This window comes from Stegastes partitus, unplaced genomic scaffold, assembly GCF_000690725.1.
Source record: "Stegastes partitus isolate 25-593 unplaced genomic scaffold, Stegastes_partitus-1.0.2 Scaffold3647, whole genome shotgun sequence".
In the NCBI taxonomy this organism is placed as follows: Eukaryota; Metazoa; Chordata; class Actinopteri; family Pomacentridae; genus Stegastes; species Stegastes partitus.
Genome location: NW_007581378.1, coordinates 21,160 through 43,133, shown reverse-complemented (window position 1 = coordinate 43,133; position 21,974 = coordinate 21,160). Strand labels below are relative to the sequence as shown.

General features: G+C 40.0%; 2 protein-coding genes across 4 annotated transcripts; one reads left to right on the top strand and one right to left on the bottom strand.

Moving 5' to 3' along the window:
* Positions 1-550: 550 nt before the first annotated feature.
* On the bottom strand, positions 551-7,533 carry xrcc6 (X-ray repair complementing defective repair in Chinese hamster cells 6). 3 transcript variants are annotated; one of them, XM_008306369.1, is made up of 13 exons: positions 7,484-7,533; positions 6,881-6,983; positions 6,612-6,724; positions 5,707-5,848; positions 5,098-5,349; positions 4,237-4,423; positions 3,895-4,081; positions 3,073-3,241; positions 2,771-2,932; positions 1,879-2,008; positions 1,483-1,583; positions 1,262-1,378; positions 551-1,148 (listed from the first exon to the last, which is right to left on the bottom strand). In XM_008306369.1, the coding sequence occupies exons 2-13, from the start codon at positions 6,951-6,953 to the stop codon at positions 949-951; spliced, it is 1,833 nt and encodes a 610-aa protein (XP_008304591.1). In that variant the 5' UTR covers positions 6,954-6,983; positions 7,484-7,533; the 3' UTR covers positions 551-948. The 3 variants fall into 3 exon arrangements, with proteins under 3 accessions (XP_008304591.1, XP_008304593.1, XP_008304592.1); XM_008306371.1 differs by having other exon boundaries at positions 6,881-6,970; positions 7,484-7,502; XM_008306370.1 differs by lacking the exon at positions 7,484-7,533 and adding an exon at positions 7,449-7,473.
* Positions 7,534-7,705: 172 nt separating this feature from the next.
* Positions 7,706-12,866, top strand: LOC103376027 (desumoylating isopeptidase 1-like). The gene is made up of 6 exons (XM_008306368.1): positions 7,706-8,042; positions 8,222-8,243; positions 8,338-8,407; positions 8,827-8,936; positions 9,345-9,467; positions 10,630-12,866. Exons 1-6 carry the CDS (start codon positions 7,955-7,957, stop codon positions 10,709-10,711), a joined length of 495 nt encoding a protein of 164 aa, XP_008304590.1. The 5' UTR covers positions 7,706-7,954; the 3' UTR covers positions 10,712-12,866.
* Positions 12,867-21,974: the final 9,108 nt, after the last annotated feature.

Genomic DNA, 21,974 nt, shown 5'->3' with positions numbered 1-21,974 from the left:
CAAAGTCTCCCTTTAAAGCTAGGAATACAATCAGGATATATATATATATGTATATATATAAAACATTCAGTTGTGTATTATAAATATTTAGACAAAATTCAAGAGAGGGTGAACCAAATCAGGAAAATCATATACATACTACATAATGTTCTTAAGTCCATTTCTCGTTAAGCTTTATCAATGACAAAATGTTTTTAAAAAGGAATTACCTGGTGTGTATTCTGATAAACCTTGTCCAGGAAGGCCATCTACTCTCACTCTGCCAAAAGCCTGACGCAACTCACGTTTGGTCAAAGTTGTATGAGTTCCTTCTTCCTGCTGTTGCGCAGAAGCGTTGGCCTGCACAGGCCTGCCCTCAGCAGGAACACTGCTGCAGTTTTATTGGGCTGTATGGCAAAACAATGGAGTGAAAAGTCTAGGTATGCTGATTATGTTGAGCTCTTAGTTTGGAAGGACACACCTTTTTTCCTCGCTACAGGAAGAACTGGAAATGTTGCTTCACATGTTCAATGTACAAATAAATGCAGTTATGAGAATAAAACATATTACATGAATGGCTATAAAAAGTTTTATTATATGCAAATGCAGCATTATCAGCAAATGTAATCACAAGTTATACGATTTTTACAACCATGTTTTCAATGCCTTTGGACTTCTTTAGAATCTTGTGACGTACATGAACCAGTTTGAGAGGTCTTGTTCACAAGAAGAAAAAAACATTTACATTCAAAAATGTATGGAAATGTGTACTTTCACCGAGTCTCACCAACCCAGAATTTTTTAGTTGCACACTGAACATAGCGCCTTGATAATGTCATAATTCATAGCCGCATAGTGAGTGTAAAACAATAACAAGACTCTCAAACGAGCACTGGGTACTTGCTATTCAAAAAGATTACAACTTTCATTTATTCAAAGCAGCTAAAGAGTGGGTTGAATATCAGCTCCTCATGAGCCCAGTTGTTCAGTCAGAGCATCTATCAGCTCCTGCTTCTTGGTTCCAGTGGTCCGAATCCCAAACTGCTTACAGGCCTCCTTCAGTACGGGCACGGTCAGCTTTCCCAGAGTGCCATTCTGCACGTGGGCCTTCAGCTCGCCTTCTGTCACCTCCACTTTGGGCTTCTTCTCAGCTCCGCCTCCAGCATCAGCTGCAAGTTCATTCATGGAATCAAAAGAATGATTCGGTTATAATGTGCCATACATCAAAATGACCACACTACCTTGAGGTGTAACTGGAAATAATAATGGCTCCAGTTCTGACCTGTTTTGCGTTTGGCAGCTGGTTTGCTCTCTGGATTGTAGTTCTCAGGGTAAACTAGATCCTTAAACTCGTCGACTAAAGGACCCAGACGGCCATCCATCTGGTTCACCTTTGGCACTGAGGCAGAGAAGAAGAGACACAGACAAAAAAAAATAGTGTGAGATGAAGATATAAGCAATGTTTATGCCACCAAAGTAACCAGGATTCTGTTTCAGTCTTACTGATGAGGTCTTCTATGTCTTCTGGAGCCATCATATCCAGAGCGAGGGCCTCCAGGTTCCTGTAGTGCTGCTGGATGACTGGGTTCTCAAACGCATCACCCCTGAATTACATTACAAGGAATGAAAACATTTTACGAAAAGAAATTAACCAAAGGACCTTGTTAGAACTAGTAGGGCTGCCACTGCACACAATAAAAAACCTTGCATCAGTTAAAAATATTAATTTTGATGCTACGTCATTGACAACGGTGATTAATTGAGTCAGTTAATTTTCATATTCAGCAAAAAAGTTGTCACGTTTTAAATCTGCCTAATTTCTATCCCTGGGGTTACAGGATTACTCTAGTTTTTCAAAAAGAAAAAAAAAAAGACACTTTTCAGTGCCTCTTAATGGACCTGTATTTGAAGCGGAGCTTGGAGACGATCTCCTTCATCTTGTCCACCTGTATTTGTGAGGCTGCTGGGCAGTGAGGAACATCCAGAGTCCGCAGGTCATCAGCATATGGCAGGTAAATAACATTGAAACCTGATCAAAGCAAGAGAAGACAAACTTCCATTACGCTACAGTAACAATTACCTTAATTCTTTAGTTACAAGGTGTGTCAGAAAATTTCCAGGACTGGTGTCACAAAAGATACATTTCAAATCCAAACTACAAAGTTTTCCTCTTCCAAGTAATCCTCCTGGAGTCTAACACTCTTCCCCAGCCTTCTCTGCCACGCCGCCATGCACTCCTGGACGGATTCTTCTGGGATCCTCCACAGCTCCGTCGTCACAGCCATCTTGATGTCGTCCACATCTTCAAAACTGGTCTCCTTGATGACCCCCTTGAGCTTGGGGAAGAGTAACAAATCCCACGGAGCCAGGTGGGGTGAGTAGGGAGGTTGCTCCAGCTCGGTGATGTTCTTCTCAGCCAGGAACTGTGGGATGCTCAGGGTATTGTGAGCAGGTGCGTTGTCATGGTGAAGCAGCCACCACTTGTCCTGCCATGACTCTCAACTCTTCTCGCGCACTGAACGAAGCAAACGCCACAGGATCTCTTTGTAGACGAGCTGGTTGATCGTCTGGCCCTGTGGCAAGAACTCGCACCGAATGACGCCCCTCACATCGAAGAATGTGATCAACATGACATATATCTTTTGTGATACCAGTCTTGGAACTTTTTGTATAAGTATGTATTTGCCTGTCTAGCATATCACAATAAACTGATAACTGAGATAAGCCAAACAGTTGCCTTAAAAGAGTTTTGTCTAGCATTCTTAGGCATCCCAGTGAAACTCCTCCTGACCTGGTGGTTTAATCTGTGCGTTCCCCTCGTCAACCTCCTCATGCTGAGGCACCAAAGCAACAAATCGAGGCGGGTAGTTTCGGCGGGCGATGCAACGACACAGAGCAAACACGTTCCTCTCGCTGCACTTCTTCAACAGGGCAGAAAACAGACATGCACTACCTGATGAGAAAAACAAAAAACAAAAAAATACAAGATGTATTCAGCACAGAAAGAGGATCAACTTTGACTGTAGCTGTGCAAGAAATATAACTTAACATGGTCGTTGTTTCAAATGCATTTGGTATTTCACACAGTCGTACCTTTCACCTGTTCCTCCTCAGGATAGAGGAAGACAGCAGGTCGGATATGGTGATGCAGTTTGAGCTTCTCCATAGGTTTGAATCCAATCAGAAACAGTCCAGGGTCGTCGAACTTCTTGATGGCGTCCACCTCGTCCCTCTCCATCACTATCTGTTTATTACCATACACCTACAACACACACATACAGACAAAGTGAAGTTTTTAAATGTGCAATTTAAATCAGTGTTGAAACACATGCAAAGTCGTTAAACTACCAAAAACTTATCTTGGTGCCTCTAAGCTACATATTTTCATGAAAATAATCCCTTCCTACACTCAAATATTTTAGATTTAACACAGCTGATTCCTTTCGTATGTGCAGATCTATGAAATCCCTGTTTCTTACTCCACATTCGTTGCTCCAGTTCACCAGTTCACCTTAAACTACGCTGAGTCACTGTAAAACTACTCTATGCTACACAATAGCAAGTTTTAATATTGGAGTAATTCAGTCATGCATGTTTGAGCCAGAAACTGATTCTGAAGAAGAAGAATGATTCGGAACAATGAGAGAAATTGATTTTGTTGCTCAGGATTGTAACATATAAAGGCCTGGAAGACTTCAGTTTGACGTAATTTTAATGTGGAAATACTCAGCCATGGAGTTGACTGCTTATTTTACTTACAGTATGTTTTTGAGTAGATATATATATACATATATATTTAAAAAAACAACAACAACAACAACAAAAAACTCCACATGGACATGTTCACAAAAAAATAGATTTTTTTTATCCAAAGGGGATCTTTAAAACAACCAACTTCATTAAGTCTGCTTTTACCTGGGCTTTCTTTATCTCACTGGGCAGCAGCAGACTACCAGTCTGGGTGTGGAAGGTGCGAGTTTTGCTGCGGACCGGCTCATTGGTTTCCCTGTAAAGTTTGATGGCGCCTGGTTTCCGAGCCGTCACAGCAGTTGCATAAATTCCCACGGCCAAATTTAAGCCCTCACCAAGACACAAGTTCAACCTACAGGAAGGGAGGAGTGGTGTGAAGAACAGGTGAGAAAACCGCAAAAGGCAGAAAAAAACAACAACAGAATATAGAGCAATAAATATAAGACAAAAAAAGAGTTAGGCTATATAAAAAAAAGGAACACAAAGAATAACTGATAATATCTCCACCTTGCCATGGCTCGCTTCTTCTGCTCCTTCGCCCGGACCCGTTTCTGGAGGTCCTCCAGTTTTTCACAAGGCTCCACTTGCAGCCCCAGCTCACCATCATCGCCCGGTGGACTTATAATGTCACAAAAGAAGAGCGAGACATCGAAGCCGCCCGGTTTCATCAGGTGCATTAAATCAATAACAACACCTAAGAGAGGAGCAATGAGTCAGAAGAGCTTACATGGAGCCAAATCTATCACAACAAACCATCACACTGCAATAAAATATCTTAAAACTGAAGCGTGTGCTACAGTCATAGAAAAGTCAGAAATTTTAAAGGCTGACTGTATTGATGAAATTAACCCTCTGAACCCCAAAACCCACCAACGGGTTTGAAAGCCCTGTTGTTGTAACAAAACGGCCAAAAAGACACTATTTACCACTTCCAGAAACTGTAAAAACAGAAAGAATTGCCCCATTTTAAACTTTTCTTAACCTACTAATCTGTCAAGTGCTGTTTGGTCTGGAAACGTAACCAAATCTAAGCTTATAATCTTGACATCTCATCAAAAGCACTTCATCCTATATGTTTCATTTAAACATTTTCCAATTATAAGCTGTTTGCTCTAACCAGATTTTTCATTTTTTGTACAATAAATAATCAAAGAAATACAACTTTATCTTTTTTCCTATGAATTATAGCATTAAAATACAAATGGTGGTACTGTTTCCATAGAAGTACAGAGTTTATATTGCGGATAAAAATGAGCCCACAGCGAGTAAAAATGTGACAGAGGCTTAAACCTGCTAAAACAGCTTTACAGGCTAGAGCAATCTAACAGGTGTTTATAAAAGAAGCAGCAGCCTTTGATTCAGACCCACCAGTCTCCTTGAGATCACCGGCCTTAGTGCGAGCCTGTCGGTCCTTTACACTGTCGCCCCCGTGTGGTCCATCTCTGCAGGTGAAAATCATGAGGCGCTTGTGCGAGAGGCGAAGTTTGATGTCACTGTAGAGGTTTGCGCAGCACCACAAGGCGTCACCTAATGATGTCGCTCCACTGCCCATAGTCTCTGCTGCCAGCTGGGCACCTTTTTCCCCCCGCAGAGCATCGACATCCTGAACTCGCTTAGCACCTGTGCAAAATAACAGAACAGACAGATAGGGATGTAAATAGGTAGTTTACTGATTGAGAAATACCGAGAAAGAAAGATAGAGCTACATCAGTGCAGGAAAGCTTAAAGAGTCGCCAGTCAAGATTTTTTTCCACATACACGTGTTTATTTGAAAAAAAAAAGTATGTTGCTGCAACTTTGCACAGGAAGTGCTCGTATGCTTTTCCTAATTAACATATAATAGCTACTTAAAAAGTTGAAAATGCTTTATTTGAACAAATCTGAGGCATGAAAGCTATGCACAAGAACTCTTCCCACATTTGCAGCAAAACAGTAGAATTATAGATGAAGTTTAGTTTGACAAGTGCTGCATCTTACCGGGCTCATCGAGGTCATGGTACACGTACACATGTTTGAATGAGTTCCTGGGGTTTTTGCTCTGCTCTGTGCCGTAGAAAACCAGAGCTACCAGGTCTCTGTGGCTGCTGATGATCTTACTCATGTAAACGCTGCGCACAACCTGAAGGAACAGCACACAAGCTCGTGTTGTTGTAAGACTGCTAAATGAAGGAAGATGTTTCTGAGAGCAATAAAGTGGTACGCAGCACATAAGCTTCACTTTTCTCATGCGATTTCTGTCAGAAAATCTGGGTGATTTATGCTTAAAAGTGCCTTTCTTCAAATGTATTGTCTCAACCTACACATAATATCCACGAAACTTCCAGCACATTTCTTGCAATTCCCAAACACGTTACAATCTGGATATCCAAACATTTCCAGTTGTTACAAGAATAGCTGTTACTTTGGATCAAACAATGACCTTTTATTTTTAGCACCTATACTAATATGGATACTGATTAGTCATAATAAAGTAGACGATAAACAATATTTTAAACTGATTTACATTTGGGCTAAAAATTTGGACAAACTCCAGCACAAACTTTTTTGAAAGGCCTCTGTTTATTTACAATTTACACTTGCTTAAATAAAACTTTCTTAAATAAAAGTTACATTTATTTATCCTGTTGATAGGCTACTACTTATGACATGTCATTAAACAGATATTACTGTGGGCGACACATTACTCAAGTTCATAGATTGGTGACTACAGACACAGAGAGAGTTGGTTATGATAGAGACAAAATACTGTGTGTTTGAAATTATTTACTTATTTATAATAGTGATAATCGGTCAATCCCTAGCTGGAACACAAAGACAAAGCAAAGGAGACAAACAACTAATAGCAACTAACAGCAAAAGAGATGGAGAACTGGGGATCTTACCTGCATGGTCATGTCAAAGTTGGAGGGCTCTCCATCCTCCCCTTTGATGAACATTTCCTTGGAGGCATCAACCAAAAACACCAAACTGTCTCTTCCAGTGATTCTGTAATCTCCTATCAAAGACAAAGACCTGGTTTGTTTTGGTGCGATTCAAGGGTTCACACAAATACTGATCAAATCAGAGTGAGAGATAATAGGTGACAAAATTACACTGATTAAAAAAATAAAAATAAAAAATAATAATAATAAGAAGAGAGTTTTCATGTCACCTCCGGACTGCTCCCCTTCCTCCTGCTCCTCATCCTCGTCCTCGTTGCGGTAGTAGGTGTTCCACTCCGCCATTAGTGCTGCTGCTGCTTCTGTCACAGGACTCTGCAGTTATAATAGGAACCTCTCAATACTGTTGCAGCACTTTATATTTAAACTCTCTAGTACAGCAACACTTAAACTGGATTCAAACAACATAATTTTGTCAGGAGGCCTCTCCCGACGCATCTCACTTCTCTTTGATTTACTAACTTCGCCCCTCCAAACTTTCACTAAACACGTACTTACACAAACAGAAGTGTGGCGCTCACTTAGTCAGAGGGTAATGGTGTGCAAAGCACAGCAAAAGCCCTGCAAAAACTGTAGTAATGTAGTCATTATGGCCCTATTAATGTTTAATTATATCAAGTATCAACTTTAGCCAAGAACAATAACGTTAGCTAGCTTAGCCTGTAATTAGCAACTTGTTAGCTCACTTCATCGGTATTTATTTACGGATCGCTAAAGGAACTACTTTATCTTTCTAATAAAGCACCCAAATAATATATAATACACTTAAAAACAACTTACTAAACACAAGCTAAGTGGTGGTTGGAATCGCTTACCAAGCTCTGCTGCTTTCTGCCCACAAGTCCGGGCTAGTTTCAATGAGTGGCGCGTTCAGGTACGTGAACGCGCACGCTGAAAACGCCTATTGGACGGCTCGCCTCCTATTGGGGGTTCAACTGCCAGGCCAAGATACCAACCAATGAAACGGAAGTAGGCGGGACTGTTTGCGGAAAGGCCGGAAGAAGGGTTCTCACGCTAAAGCACTTTTTTTGACAGTCATGTTATTATTTACAGTCAGACGGTGACACAGCACCCGCTGTCAGCACCCGGCAATCTCGGGCTACCTTTACATTTACTACTTTATTTACTACTTGTCATTTAAACAGTCTGTAGCCTGTGCGTATATTTGTAGAAGTTTCACTAAAAGTTTTTTATTTTAACTTTTGTTTGCTATAGCTACCGGTAAGCTAGCTATCCAGTCACGGAACTTTACACCAGGTTAGCTAAGGAAGTTCTTTCGTGTCAGCATGGACCAAGCTGGCTCTTATCCGGTGAAACTGTACATCTACGACCTGTCCAGAGGCATGGCCCGCCAGCTGAGCCCCGTCATGCTTGGTGAGTTTCTGAAGAGCCGCAGTCAGTGCGCCCAGGGCCGCAAGAGGAACCAGGAGGTGGCGGGGACGATGCTGCAGACAGCTATGACTGTGTTTTTCTACCTTGATAAGCTACCTGACACATAGCTAAGACTGGAATAAGTTAATACCAACTGAAATCTGTTTATTACCTCTTTACAGGGAAACAGCTTGATGGTATATGGTGAGTGTACTTCTTTATTGGATTATTTTGTTTGGGAACTGTGGTTAACTTCCTTCACTGCCTTTGGTTTTACTGAAAAAAATGTGTTTTACAGGCACACAGCCATCGTGGTCCACGGAAAGGAGTACTTCTTTGTTGGAGAAGGCATCAACGATTGTCCACCTGTAAGAATCAGTTCTGTTATTTTACCTTAACCTTATTCAGGACTTTTGGGGTCTTTTGGACCCCAGGCCATTTGGTTTCGGTGACAGGTATTGTTTTTTAATTTTTGAAGATTTTTTTATTTTAATATAAAAAGAGGGACGTTGTCATGCATTTGGAACCAAAAATATGTCAACTTATCAGAAAATGTATTTAACATAGTATAAAAGTCTATAATGAATACCAACAAAATTTTTCACATGTTCTTTCTTGGGGTCCAATGGATGTATGGCAACATGAAAGTCCTGAATAGGGTTAAACACACAGAACATAAACATTACACTTTATCCCATTTAGTGCTGTACATTAAAAAGTAATGGATCAAGATACTTTCATTAGTGTTTGGAGCAAGGCATCCACTCAGGTGTGTTTGTGTTCCTAGGGTGGCACTCCTTTGGGCGAGCCTGACTCTGTTGTGGACATGGGCTTCACTGAGGTCCCTGCAGAGTTATTTATGGAGTATTTAATGTCACTGGCCGAGTCCACCTACAGGTAAAAGCTCCTCCTCATCAGACAGTTCGTGCATATGTCACAGCTGTCAGAGAGAAAGACATTATAATAAATCCCATCTTCTGCCAGACAAGTAGCTTTTCATCCAAAGCAGGGAAGTTGGTGGGGGATGCATCTTATTATTTTATGTTAGAAATAGTTTAAATACTGTCTGGATTTTCTGACATATTAGCTTCAATTTGCAGAAGAGATGTGAGGAAATAAGGACACAGAAAGCAAAGAGATGAACTACACCTTAGAAGTACCTCCGTTCTCCCTGTTATCTCACCGTCAGAATGTCTCTATCTTGTTTTTTCCTGCTCCTCACCCGCCCTTCACCTCCCCGTTTGCTCTCTCTCTCTCGTCTGATATTATGTCTAATCTCTCTCTTTCTCTTCTCATGGTTCTCAGTGGTGACAAGTACAACTTGTTTGAGCACAACTGCAACAGTTTCAGCAACGAGGTGGCTCAGTTCCTTACTGGCAAAAAGATCCCATCGTACATTACAGACCTTCCATCTGAAGTTCTGTCCACGTGAGTCAGCTCAGTTTAATAAGTGTTTTAAAGCTGCTCTTGCACTAGCAAAGCGTCCCTTCTTTTCTCTTTTCCTTATTCTCTATGTTTGTAGTAAATCAGCATCTCTGCTCGTGCTGAAGCTGTCACAATACTAAAACTCAATAAATTAGTAATGTGTGAGTCTAGGTTGGAAAAAAAATGGAAGTGAAATTAGTTATATATATGTACTGTACACAGTAATGCAATATAATGTTACATTAACCACCATAAATGTTAAAGGTAAGGGGCAAGTCGAAAACGTAGCTGTAGGAAAATAGAAAATGCATCAACATCGACCCCAAATAAAACCCAGGATGTGCTGCACATCGCAGACTGATGTCTTCTCTTGTGTGATGGTGGATCCCTATGTTTTTTTAAAAAAAAACTAATTTATATTCATTGCAACATTCATCACTTAGTAATTTTACAAAAAAATGTGGCAGTAGTAAAAGGATTTTAAAATATTATCTTTTGTGACAGTTTGTCACACACTGTCTATTTCTCATTTGTCCCATTGTCAGTGTATATGTCTTAAATCCTTTTTATGCATCAATTTGTGGCTTTAAAATGAAGACATTCTGCCATTCAGACACAGACCACCACAGTGACCAAGACAGCCGTGGTATATGTACGATATTTGTCATTCTTACGAGATTGAACTGTAGGTCAACTGATGTATAATACATGAAGATACACGAGTAAAAAAAGACTCAGTTTAAACTAATGGCAGGACATAATAACACTACCACAGGGGCAGTAGAAGTCACCTGGACAGCTTTCTTCCTGTTTCTCTTTGACTGCATTAGTTGTCAGTGCCTGTCCATTAACACAACTGCATGTGGGTCAGACTTGTGCTGTGTTGAAAGTGATAAAGACCCTCCTAGTAAGATTGCTGTTGCAATTTTTACATAAAAGTGAGCTGAGTGTTACTTAGACATGAAGCCAACACGTTTGCATGCCCTCAGATTAACAGAAAGAAGTGCATGTGTGAAAGGGGCTTTATTCTCTATTGAATGACTTAAGTCTTATTGTACTCAATGTGTTTTTGTTTGCCCAGCTCCCATACAGTAATCTGTTTAGCCTTTTCTTTGGCCCTTTTGATTTCAGAGTAACTGTACTGCCCTCTGTGTTTCCTCTGTAGGCCGTTTGGCCAGGCTCTCCGTCCCCTACTGGACTCCGTCGTCATAAACCCAGGAGGCAACAACATAACTGGACAGCGATAGACAGAATTTTGCATATTGAAGAGGAAGAGAAAATACTTGATAACTTCTGTGCCAGTGGCTGACAGGTTGATCTCTGCTACCAGTCCACATTAACAGCTTCTTCACTGGGAAACTCTCCTCTATTCAGTTTCAGGCTCTGTTTCTGTGTATTCTACATATGTGGGGTTATAAGGTGTATCAGCCACTGTGGCCAGGAGCATACAAAGAGATTTCTATTATATACGATAAATCGGATTTAGCTCGAGGTTTGTTTTGTTCATGAAGATTACTTTGCTGATGAGATTACTTCCCCTGGTTTAGCCAATCCATTATATATATCCTCTGGATTTGTGTTTTAAATTTATCCTCTCATGCACTAGTACTTTTGAGAGGCTTTTTAAACATACGTAGCCACTAAGATGCTTCATTATGGAAGTCTGTCAGGAAGTGTATTAAAATCAGTTGACTAGTCCAGAAATAATTTGACGTGTACAGAATCAAGACAGAAAGATTTTCAGATGCCTGAAATGTTAACATGTTAAGAAGGATGACATGATTTTATTGTCAGAACTTGTAATTTCCAGTTCTTGGTGTACAGCCAGCTTTTACCGTACCAGCACCAAACAAGCAAAGTCTGACTAAGCTTATCATGCTTTCGCCTTACGCTCTTACCAATGTTGGCCTTTTTACCCTTTCTATTACCAAATCATGACAGTGGAGAGTGGAGTTTAATGCCTCTAAAAGGATGTCACGTTTTAACTCATCACCTCACCTTCTTGAAGTCATTGACCTTTTTTCGTTATCGTGCATATCAGAGCTTCTGATTGGTGAGTTTCTCCTCATCTTCTTGTAGACTGTTGGTCAAATTTTTAACACTTCACATGGAGTTTAGGTAAATTATACATATTTGAAGTGTAAATGTGTTACATTGGTATAATTTTTATCCAGATCTGCATCAAAATACACATAGTCATAGACCATATACCAGCAAACAAGGTGTCCTCTTGTGTTTTATCTTTTTTTTTTTTTGGCCAAAGTCCCAAATCTGCATCTGAATATAGTACCAAAGTTTGTCACTTGTTCCTTGATCAGTGGCCACATTTTGTACTAAATTGCATTTTATTTGACCGTACAAGACCAAAAACCTGATCTTATGACCCACAACTACAGCAATCCAGTTTCTTTCTCAAGGAACTGAATAAAAGCTGTCTTGGTTTTGTTCATACTTGCTGAATTGTTCTACTTGGCAATTTAGTAATTATTTTATTTACTTGCCATATTGTATTCTGACTTCTTTTTAGTATTTCTTTGGTCACTATGACGAGACTTCACTCCACCGACAGGACCAGAGTCAGATAGAATTACTGGCTTGTTGTTGTATTTAGTGTTTCAGAAACTACAGTTTGACCAAACCTGAGCCGCTGTATTTAACGTCTAACCTCTAAGTCGCTTGTTTCATTCAAAACATCTGATGACCACAGAGCATAGGGTTGTGTTTTTTTAAAGACTGGACCCATCAGCATTTTCCATCTTTGATTTGCTTCATCTACAATGTTGTAGAGTTAGCTCACTTCACAAAGACAAACTGTTACAGCCTCAATGTATGTCTGATAGCATGGAATACTGAAGAATTTGTAAAGTTTCTATTTACATGACTAAGCCAGGCATTGTAAATGATATGTACTGAGATTGTTATGCCAACAGCAACTTACCTCCATTATTGTGTAGTCAGGAAAAACATACTGTTGATGCCATGAGTGTCTTTGCTCTGAGTTTATTCAGATTTCAGGACAAAATTCAAGTGAGTTTATCCTCTGAATAGCTTCTTTGGGATTATGAATTGTTATTTTGAATATTGTTTACCTGTTGTCATTCAACATTAAAATAAGGAATTTAATTTTGCAAGTAAATGCACAAGGCCTTAAAAGTTTTGATATTTATTCTGAATTAATACAATTCTTACACATTAAACTGTTGGGAAAATGTGTGCTCTACAAATAAAAAATGTGTTTGCTGACTTGCAGTGAGTCACACATTGTTTAGACTAACATTCGTCTTCAAATTAATAATGTAATTGGTTGTAAAAGTAATAAATTTACACTCTGCACTTTGTTAAATGTGTGACATTTAAAACTTGACTCAAGTCCTAACATTAAAATATCCTTTATTAAAACAATTTTTCTGTGAATTGTTTTCTGTCGTTCTCAAGGAGTGGATTTTTGTTAATGAGTTGTTTCATAGGAGGAGATTCGGTAGTTGAAGGTTTTAGGACACCATATTACAGATAGTTTGGGTTTATGTAGTACCGAGGACAGCCACAAGGCCACACTACAGGATCAGGACAGGGGTTTCAGCTAGTGTGTGTCATGCCATGGCAACATGTGAATCCTGAAGATGTTTACATTTCTAAAATAGATAGGGAAATTAGTGGTTACTGGGTGTAACCAGGTGGGAAAATGTTGCAGTTGTTCTGTAACTAGACTGTCGCTGATTGTAGCGGCTTCTTTCTTCAACTGTTGCAAGAGGAGCTGCTCTGTGGCCGACAGAGAAACAGCATCTGTGCTCAATGAATCTCCTCTCTGCTAAGGACATTAACTCAGACACTACTCTACTTAATTACAATTATGAGTTACTTAGAATATTTTCATTTTATCCTACTTTACGCTTTCACTTCAGTACGTTTAAGAGGGAAATATTGTACTTTCTACTACTACTATCTGACAGTTTTATTCACTTTTACAATTAAGATTTTAAACAACAGATGATATAACAAACCTAAAGATGAACCTGCGGTTTCCAACCTTTATCGCTTCTCATAAAAAGTAGTGTGTAATCGAGTCACATTTAAAATGACTAAATGACATGTTAATAGCTCCACCAAACCACTCTAAATGTCTTACATGGTTTCAATAAATGTTTAAATAATCCACAAATTATCTCACCAAAATCAAAGATTAGAAAAAAATCCAAAACCAAAAACACATTTTTATATCTGAACTTTGTTTTCCTTATTTCTTCTGCCCATTCATCACAAGACTTCAGATTTATCTGCTGTCACTGCATATAATACTGTTTGTAAAGTCGTTAAACCAGCTCCACCTGCAGCAGCTACCGCAGTAACGCGCTGCCAACACACTGATGCTTCACTATTAATAGTCTAATGATGCCATATATAATCATTAGAGCTTCAGTCAAAAGCAACTGGGCTTCTCTTTTTGGTTCTTGAAGATGTTTTTCCTCTTATCTACACAGATAAATAAATACAATGTATGATTATTTATCAGTCAGAGGGACCGAACCAGAACTCTCACTTTAATATTTTGACAACATTCTCACATTGTACTGTTAATACCTATGTACTTTCCTGAAGTAGGAGTTTTCATTGTAATAGCATCATTTTATTTTGCTGTACTGACACTTTTACTGAAGTAAAGGATCTGATTTCCTCTTCCAGCTCTGTCCATTATAACTGTCGATTATTACAGCGGCTTTTGTTCCTCTCACTGACAACACAAACAAAAGTGGGTCAACTGGGTTACATCATTCTAAATAATAAATCCATATTGACTATGATATTTGGGTGGCGAAAGTAACTCGATCCAACTGCCGACTGTTGTCATTTAGATTTCGCAAGCTTTGTCCGTTCAGTGTGTTTAATTTTAGAAGATCCAGTTATTGTGTTTGCTGTTTGTTGTTGTGATTTCCCCCCACAGAATCAACAGTCCAACATCTCTTTGATGTGAATACAAATCAAACTCGAGCCTTAAATTAATTTTACAATCTTTAATATTTCATCTTCAAAAGTGGCATCAGTTACTAAACAATCGTTTGTAAAGAACATCTCTGCAACATTTTGGGTATAAAGTAGTTGTTTTGTTGTAGTAAGAAGTACATGTACATACAGTATATAGACATTTTTGCTCCATACTGTATTTAACACTAATACGCTTTAGATCATATTTGCATTTATACATTTATCATAGCTCCTTTCTCTTATATATTCCGTTAACCTGCAGTACTTCACAGTGGTGCAAACTCCGCCTTTCAGTTGGTGCAAAGAAATAATTTCCACTGCAGTCAAACAGCTCAGTATCTTCACACAGCACTAAATCTCTCCAGTTTTAAACACGCTCACAAATGTTTCACCGCAAATCTAGCTCACACTCTGCTCTACTGCCTTTGCACAGCGTCCCGTATATCAGTCAGTATTGTGTAACTACACAGCAGAAACCCTATTAATGGTTTAGACAACCTGTCTGCTTTACAACTGCTTTGTCCTACACTAGAATTCATTTGTGTCTCTGTGTTTTGCCACCGATGTGAAAACCCACTTTGATAAAGTGACATACAAGACAGTAGGCCGACTTTAAACTTCTCTATTGCACAACTCAGCTAACACAGATTCTCTCTGCATCTTTCATTAACATTAAATAATATAATCTGTTAAAATCTGACAGCAAATATAGTAAGTACTCTTAAAATGACTCGGTTCATACAGCCCTTATTTAAATAAAATATATAAGGAATTCAATTAAATAAACATATTTACACGCTATTTATAAATAAATGATTTTCACAATGTATTTGCACTACTTAAATAATAGAAAAAAAAGGATGTGCTTAAAAAAATTAATAATAATGTACACAAGATCTTAAAGATGTATCATAAATAGATGAGAAAAGTAGTTTTGTTTCTGCTACAAAGACCAGAGGGGGTTTCGGAGAAAAATGCATGACTTTATACCAAGAAAAACACTGGAAGCATTTGTTCACTGCGAGGAACTAAAGAACTATTGCTTACAAAAAATTCTTTCTGTGTCTCTAAACCAGCTGAGCTCAACATGTTTAATTCACAACATTAAGCATTAAGAGGAAAGGATGCCTACCCAGGATCCTTTGCTGCATTGTAATGAGAAACAGTAAGTAATTACAGACATGATGCACATGTTCAAGAGAGACGAGTCACAGTGCTCTTAAAGTCAGTAATTAATGTGTCAGCTATCATAACTGCCTGTAACGTATCCGTCTGTTTGTGTGTTGGTAAATGAGTCTATAGAACAAACTGTTAAGATACTGCTTTGATTTGACACCGTTTGGTTCAGTGTATGGTTCATTGAGGTTCAATATGAGACTGTTAAAATCGATTTACAATGAAGCATTGATTCTGTTTAAGTAACTTCCTGCCTACAAAAAAATGAAGGACGATGGGGATGCAATCAACACAGAGCCTATGGACACACACTTGCATTCAGTCGTCCAACAAATGAACAGCGCCCTGAGTGAAGGCGCCATGCATAGGTTGAACGCTGCTTGGATGAAAAGTTGGCATAAAACCAGAAAAGGAACGACCACAGCAGAGTTCATGTAAACACTGCGTCTGGCGGCAGATACGACAGGTCTGCTAGGAATCTTCTCCAGTGTTGGTGCATTACATGTCACAACATAACACTCGGTTTTATTCCACTACAAACAAGTTCTTTGTCCACTACAACTTCTGTGTAGGACCAACAGCAGCACAAACATGAACAACAGTAGCCTACATTTCCAGGTAGAAGAAGACAGTTACAACAGGTAGACAAGCGTCTGCAAAACTTTACATAGCACCAACACAGGAGCATATTTTGACCTTTATGCCTTCTGTCCACAGGGTCTGTTATTTTCTCGCTTCCTCTTTTTCTGTATGTAAACAGCTGTGCAATGCATTCACAGTGTGTTTAAAGGAAAAACAGGTGTCCAGTGTGACTTGCTGCTTCTGAACTCCTAAAGTAATTGTTGTTGATTGAAAGTAAACACAGATTAGCAACCTCGTGGCTTATTTCTCGCCCTAAATGTTTTCAGAATCACTTTTCGATTAACTATTTTTGTAATATAAGAGAAAGCTTCCAAATGAGCCGCCATGTTAGTTTGAAATCTGCAGACAGCCCGGGAGTGAAAGTGTTTGTCCAATTTAAGTGCAGCTAGTGTTTACACAGATTTCAGGGAGTGTAACCTGTCGGTTTCCTGTTGGAGAGTGCTTGTCAATTGCCAATCATAACACTGCTAGTCGCACACCCATCAAACATCCATTGCTGGGAAGCAGTGCAGCCCCATGCGTCATGTGAATGTGGCTCTTCATCTTCTGGAGGCATAAATAAGAAATTTACCAGCTTGGCAAGAGTCTGACAGGTTTTTGTCCACTTGTTTGTTCTTACTGCAGGTTTACTGACGTGTAGTGACCACTTTTCCAGACTTACTTCGTAACACATCCTGTATCTGGGAAGATGTTGACATTACAATGTTCTAATTTGTTGCCTTGAGGATCATTGTTGTTTTCAGATATTGTACTTCATTATATAAAAGATATAAAATGATCTGAGCCTGAAGCTCAGACTTCAGGGGTTGTCTCACAGGAAAGCAGGACATTTGAGATATCAGACCCATCCTGCATAATTTTGGGCGACCAAAAAGGACTTTAAAGTCTAAGCTAATGCACTTGTGAGTGTGTGTGACTGTGTACGAGAGAAGGAGGCTCTCAAACAGAAGATTTTACCTAATGTTGTTGTGTCCAACCTTTTCTGGAAAGAAAAAACTTGCTGCTGGAGACAGTGACATCATGTCAATGTGAGTGGAAACAAGTCCAAGTGAGACACTAGAATTTGATTTGGTTAGTTATGGTGAATTTTTGTGGTGTTGGAGACAAAGACACAAACTGTTTATGTGGGTTTTGGAGTTTGGTCAGTCCTTATGTGTGGCTTGTTCATGAAAACGTGTTTGTTCTCAGCTCAGTTTGACCTCCACTGATCTTTTAACTCGACACTTAATTCAGCTGAATCAAAAGCACTTCACACTTAACAGAATATGAAACATAACTTCCCTTCAACTCTTCCAGCACAAACATTATTACAGAACCTTATGGAAGCATTTCTGGACACATGTGCACCCACTGTTAACAGTTCACTTGTTGTGCAGTTCCTGAGGGTGTTTCATCAATAAACCAACAAGTCCAGTGGAGGCATCAACTGTTGCACGTTCGTAGCAACAGCTCTGCACAGTGTCCTTTGCTGTCCAGGCTTCAGAGATGAAATAAGAAATGTTTAATGCTCCAGGCCTAGAAATGCCTCAGCGAGTTCCCCTGCAATGGGGCCTGCGGGTTAGAAATTGCATACAGGCGTCCACACACACTGAGTTATGATGACCCAGACAGTTCAATACGGAGAGAACCAGATCCACACTGACTCCCTCCCTTTCTTTCCCTCAAGGAAGGAAAACACACAGCGATGTATGTTTGTTTTTCTATTTTTCTCTTCTCTCTCCTCCCTTTCTCTCCTTTTCTAAAGAGTTCCAGCCTCTGGCTCTCTGTCCCTCTCTGTCTCCCCCCCTCTGCCTCTCTCTGGTCGGGATGGAGGCTGATGGGGGCTGACATGATGGTGGCATTGTCCTCACCGTGGAGTTAATGTGACCCCGGGGATGCTGTCCCTGTATGCTTGGCCTGATGGCAAAGAATGCAAAGCGCTTCGTTGTGAAAAACTGGTGGGAGAGAAAGGAACGAGGAGAGAACAGCTGTGCATGGAGGTAGACTGAGAGATGCAAAGTAGTAGAGGTGTTTTTACAAGAAGAACAGGAGGGAACTTGACAAAATAATGCACAAAAAGGCTTCTGGGGCCTTGAGATGACCTGAACTGTTACTTTGTGATGGTTTATAAGTAATAAATGGATGTGATATACAGATCACAATGGGAAATGTCCAATGTATCGAAATAAAATGTTAAAAATTAGCGACTCATATTCTGATATCATCAGTTAGTTAGTTCCAACTGGAAAATCACCTGAAACCCTTAATTCTCGACTACACTCATTTGCAGATGAACACACAGACCGCTGTGGACACTGTGGATGTGTAGTTGTTCTACTATTCTGCAATCTATATACTCCACGCGTACACACTACTGCTGAGCATGTGCACTACTATCCTTGTAGTGTTGTTGTGAACACAAATTTTGGGCTGCAAAGGGATCCAGGTAGACTCTCGCAGATTTGGGCGAATGACAAAATTGCCGTAATGTGGACTTAAGCATAACTTCATGCTTAAAATGGCCTTGATTGTTGGATTTTAGGATTTCTGCGTCACCACAAACTGTCCGTAACCAAGTAATGTAACAATTAAAAAAAAACAAAAAACACTTAGCCTTGTGTTCATATTTCAGGCTTCTAAATTTGGGAGCAATAACACGTGATCCACTGTTGTGAAGGAATTCCAAACTTCTCAACTGAAACTGCAAAGCCATTTAATAAAAGTATTGTGATTTCATGCTTATGCAAAAATCGCATCATGAGGTGATTAGTATTTCAGTATTTATCACTGGGATATATAAATGTTTCAGTTTCTATTAAATTTCAGCCCTAATCAGCTTGCTAATGTACATGTGTTTGCTACGTACAGTAGCAACAAAGCTACAGTGCCAATATTGCAAACAGATGGATGAGAAAATTGATGCCACTCTAATGTCTCTTAGTAAAGTATAAAGCTCTTGCAGGCAGCAGGATGACCAAACAAAAGACAAAACATTTGGAAATAGCAAGCTTAGCAGAGGCCAAAGGGGGAAAACATTCATCAACTGGGATCGCTAAAGCTCAACAATCAAGCTATATCTGGTTTAATGACATGTCATTACAACCAGACTGCTGTTGTCGACTTAGGGCCCACACCTTTGTGCGTGTTTTGACCAACAACTATGGAAGAAACTCAGGGAAGCTCACTGGGAAAACTATAAAAATACAACTTTTTGTGCTTCTTCTTCGAATAGCAGTCTTCTCCTCTTTACCATCATCATCAACAATGTAAAATTGCCATATAGGTCTATAGGCTAACACAATAAGCAGGAACCTTTCCAATTCCCTCTAATGTTTTATTAGTTGCTCATGAAATTGGAGCTACATCCTGTAACTACTATTTGTTGTTGGTTTAGCGTACTCAGAATTGGCACCGCAATTAAAGATGTCACAAATGATTACATCGCCTCATGAGTCAGATGGATCCTACACCGCAATGGAACCAAAAAGGCTGAAAGGGCTTATTATGGAGCCATTAGTGTAAATGTCTGCGCTAAGTTGCACCTTCTCCAGAATCTGCCTATTGTCACTGCTGCTAAGCTAACTGACTATTTTTTGGGTGCTGTGTTTGTAACGTGCAGATATGAGAGTGGTGTCGATCTTCTCATCCAACTATAAAACAATCACGTCTCCTAAAATGTTCATCTATTCCTTTAAACTAGAGGGAGCAGCAGGTCGGTGTAGAACGACATGGGTCCCCGTGAATATGAAAGATTTTCATTGTTCCACGAAATTTAAGTGAAAGGTTCCTGAGGTGTAACTCCTGTAGGTGAACCACAGAGAAGGCTACAAACTACATTTACATCAAAATAGCTGCATGCTTGCACTGAATGCCTCTTTGGACTGACAGTGTTAGAAAGTAGGGCCAGCTGGCTCTGGTTTTCTTCAGTCTCAGGCTCATAGTGGAATGTTTTCAACGACCCAAACTGCCCATGAGACTGGTTGCTATTTTGCAGCCATGTGAACTGATCACCTGCTGTACCTACTCTTATCCAGAATTACTACGCTAACACAAACTCACTGTTTATTCCTGCCAACATGTAAAACATGATCACAGACAAAATGAAGCTCCCTGCTCTAAGAGTTGGTGTAAATTGGTTTAAAGCCTGTACAACCACATTGAAACCACACCGTAGTGGCAAAACTGTAGAGGCTGAGAATCTGTGAAGATCATGCAACCTATAGGAGCCTGAGAGTGGTTGTAAGATATCCTTTAGGTAGAGTCTATGGACTTTGTGTATGAGACCTTTACTACAGACTAATAATAACCTTTGCCAGCTGAGTCTATTATCTGTGAGAGTGGTGGTTCTGCTCCTGAATGTCACTGTTTCCACTTATGAAAACACCCCTTTTTATCTGAATGAGGCTCCTTGTTTAATCCCTCACATGTTGGGCGAACTGTCCCAAACTCTGGCATTTGGCTAACACCGAAGCTTTTCGTTGTTTAAGATTGTGACAGGCTTCTCTCTGAGGCGTTGGTGCTCAGACGGTCACCTCAGTTGTACTGTGAGTGGAGTAGCTCTTCTGCCTGGTGTGGTGGTAATAAGGTTGAGGTACATGTTGCCCCTGCATATGCTGTCCCTGCCCTGCTCCCCCATACATCCCTCCATAGGGTTGATTAAAAAGATCTGGCATGTTCTCTATGCTCTGCTGCCTCCGGGCTGAGTAGGCATGTCTCCGGGCGGAGCTGTGCACAGAGGAGGACGTATGTCCCGGTGCCGAGGTCTGCCTGTGGACGTGGCGGCCGGTTGGCTCCCAGGCTTTGAAGGCTGAGCTGGAGAGGAAGGGGTGGGTGGTGGTCTTGGGAAGGCGCGAGTGCTCGAGGTGGCTGGAAGGGATTGAGATCGCGAGGGGGGCGTGGATGTCGTGGTGTGCTGGCAGGGGTTGGTGGATGTACGACTTCTCTTTTGGATGAATGGGCTGGAAGGCAGGAGGCGCTACAGGCTGGTAGTGGGAGAAGTCCATGAGCGGGAAGCTCTTGTAGTAGCTACGAGAAGCACTGTCCGCTGCAACAAAGAGACAGTTTGTGAGAAAAATGTACACCAAGTAAAAAAAATAAATAAATAAAAAAAATTAATCAGAAACTTATAGGAACACTTTGGTTCATTACAACTTGGGTCTAGTTACCGACATTGGGGCAGCTGTGGCTCAGGTAGTAGCATGTGTCTGCAGCAGAATGGATTGCATTTTCAAGACTGCAGTTGTAGGACTGCATTCTAGGAACCTTATTTTTTAATCAACTCTTTTTTGGGCCAGTTAACATGGTAACCACTTGTTTACTTTAAAGACGGGCTCAATGTTAGCGCAAAATAAGAGTCTTTCAAGTCTACAGACACTGGCAAGTACTATTGCAGAGGATTAAACCTTTAAAACTGTAAGCACTTGAACAGAAACAAGTATTGTGTGTGAAATAAACCTTTACAACCACAACTTGTTAGATAAAAAGTACAATTTGGGTGGAATAAAGTAGAAAGCTAAAAGTTCCTGCAGAGAAAGTAGTATATGAGGTGGAATAAACCTTTAAAACAGCAACTATTTGTAAAGAAAGTAGTATTCTGGGGGGAATAAACCTTTCCAATTTGTAAGTATTTGTACAGAAAGTAGTATTTTTGGTAAAATAAGCCTTCAAAGCCGTAAGTCGTAAATTTTAGTGATCATCCAATTTGACAGATGGCGCTGATGTGACAAACAACAG

Coding starts and splice junctions, on each gene's coding strand:
- xrcc6 (XM_008306369.1), bottom strand. CDS start 6,953: ATGGCGGAGTGGAACACCTACTACCGCAACGAGGACGAGGATGAGGAG. Junction 4,424..5,097: donor CGGTGATCTCAAGGAGACTG/GTGGGTCTGAAT, acceptor CTCCTCTCTTAG/GTGTTGTTATTGATTTAATG. Junction 3,242..3,894: donor GTGAGATAAAGAAAGCCCAG/GTAAAAGCAGAC, acceptor TGTGTGTTGTAG/GTGTATGGTAATAAACAGAT.
- LOC103376027 (XM_008306368.1), top strand. CDS start 7,955: ATGGACCAAGCTGGCTCTTATCCGGTGAAACTGTACATCTACGACCTG. Junction 8,043..8,221: donor GCTGAGCCCCGTCATGCTTG/GTGAGTTTCTGA, acceptor ACCTCTTTACAG/GGAAACAGCTTGATGGTATA. Junction 8,408..8,826: donor GCATCAACGATTGTCCACCT/GTAAGAATCAGT, acceptor TTGTGTTCCTAG/GGTGGCACTCCTTTGGGCGA.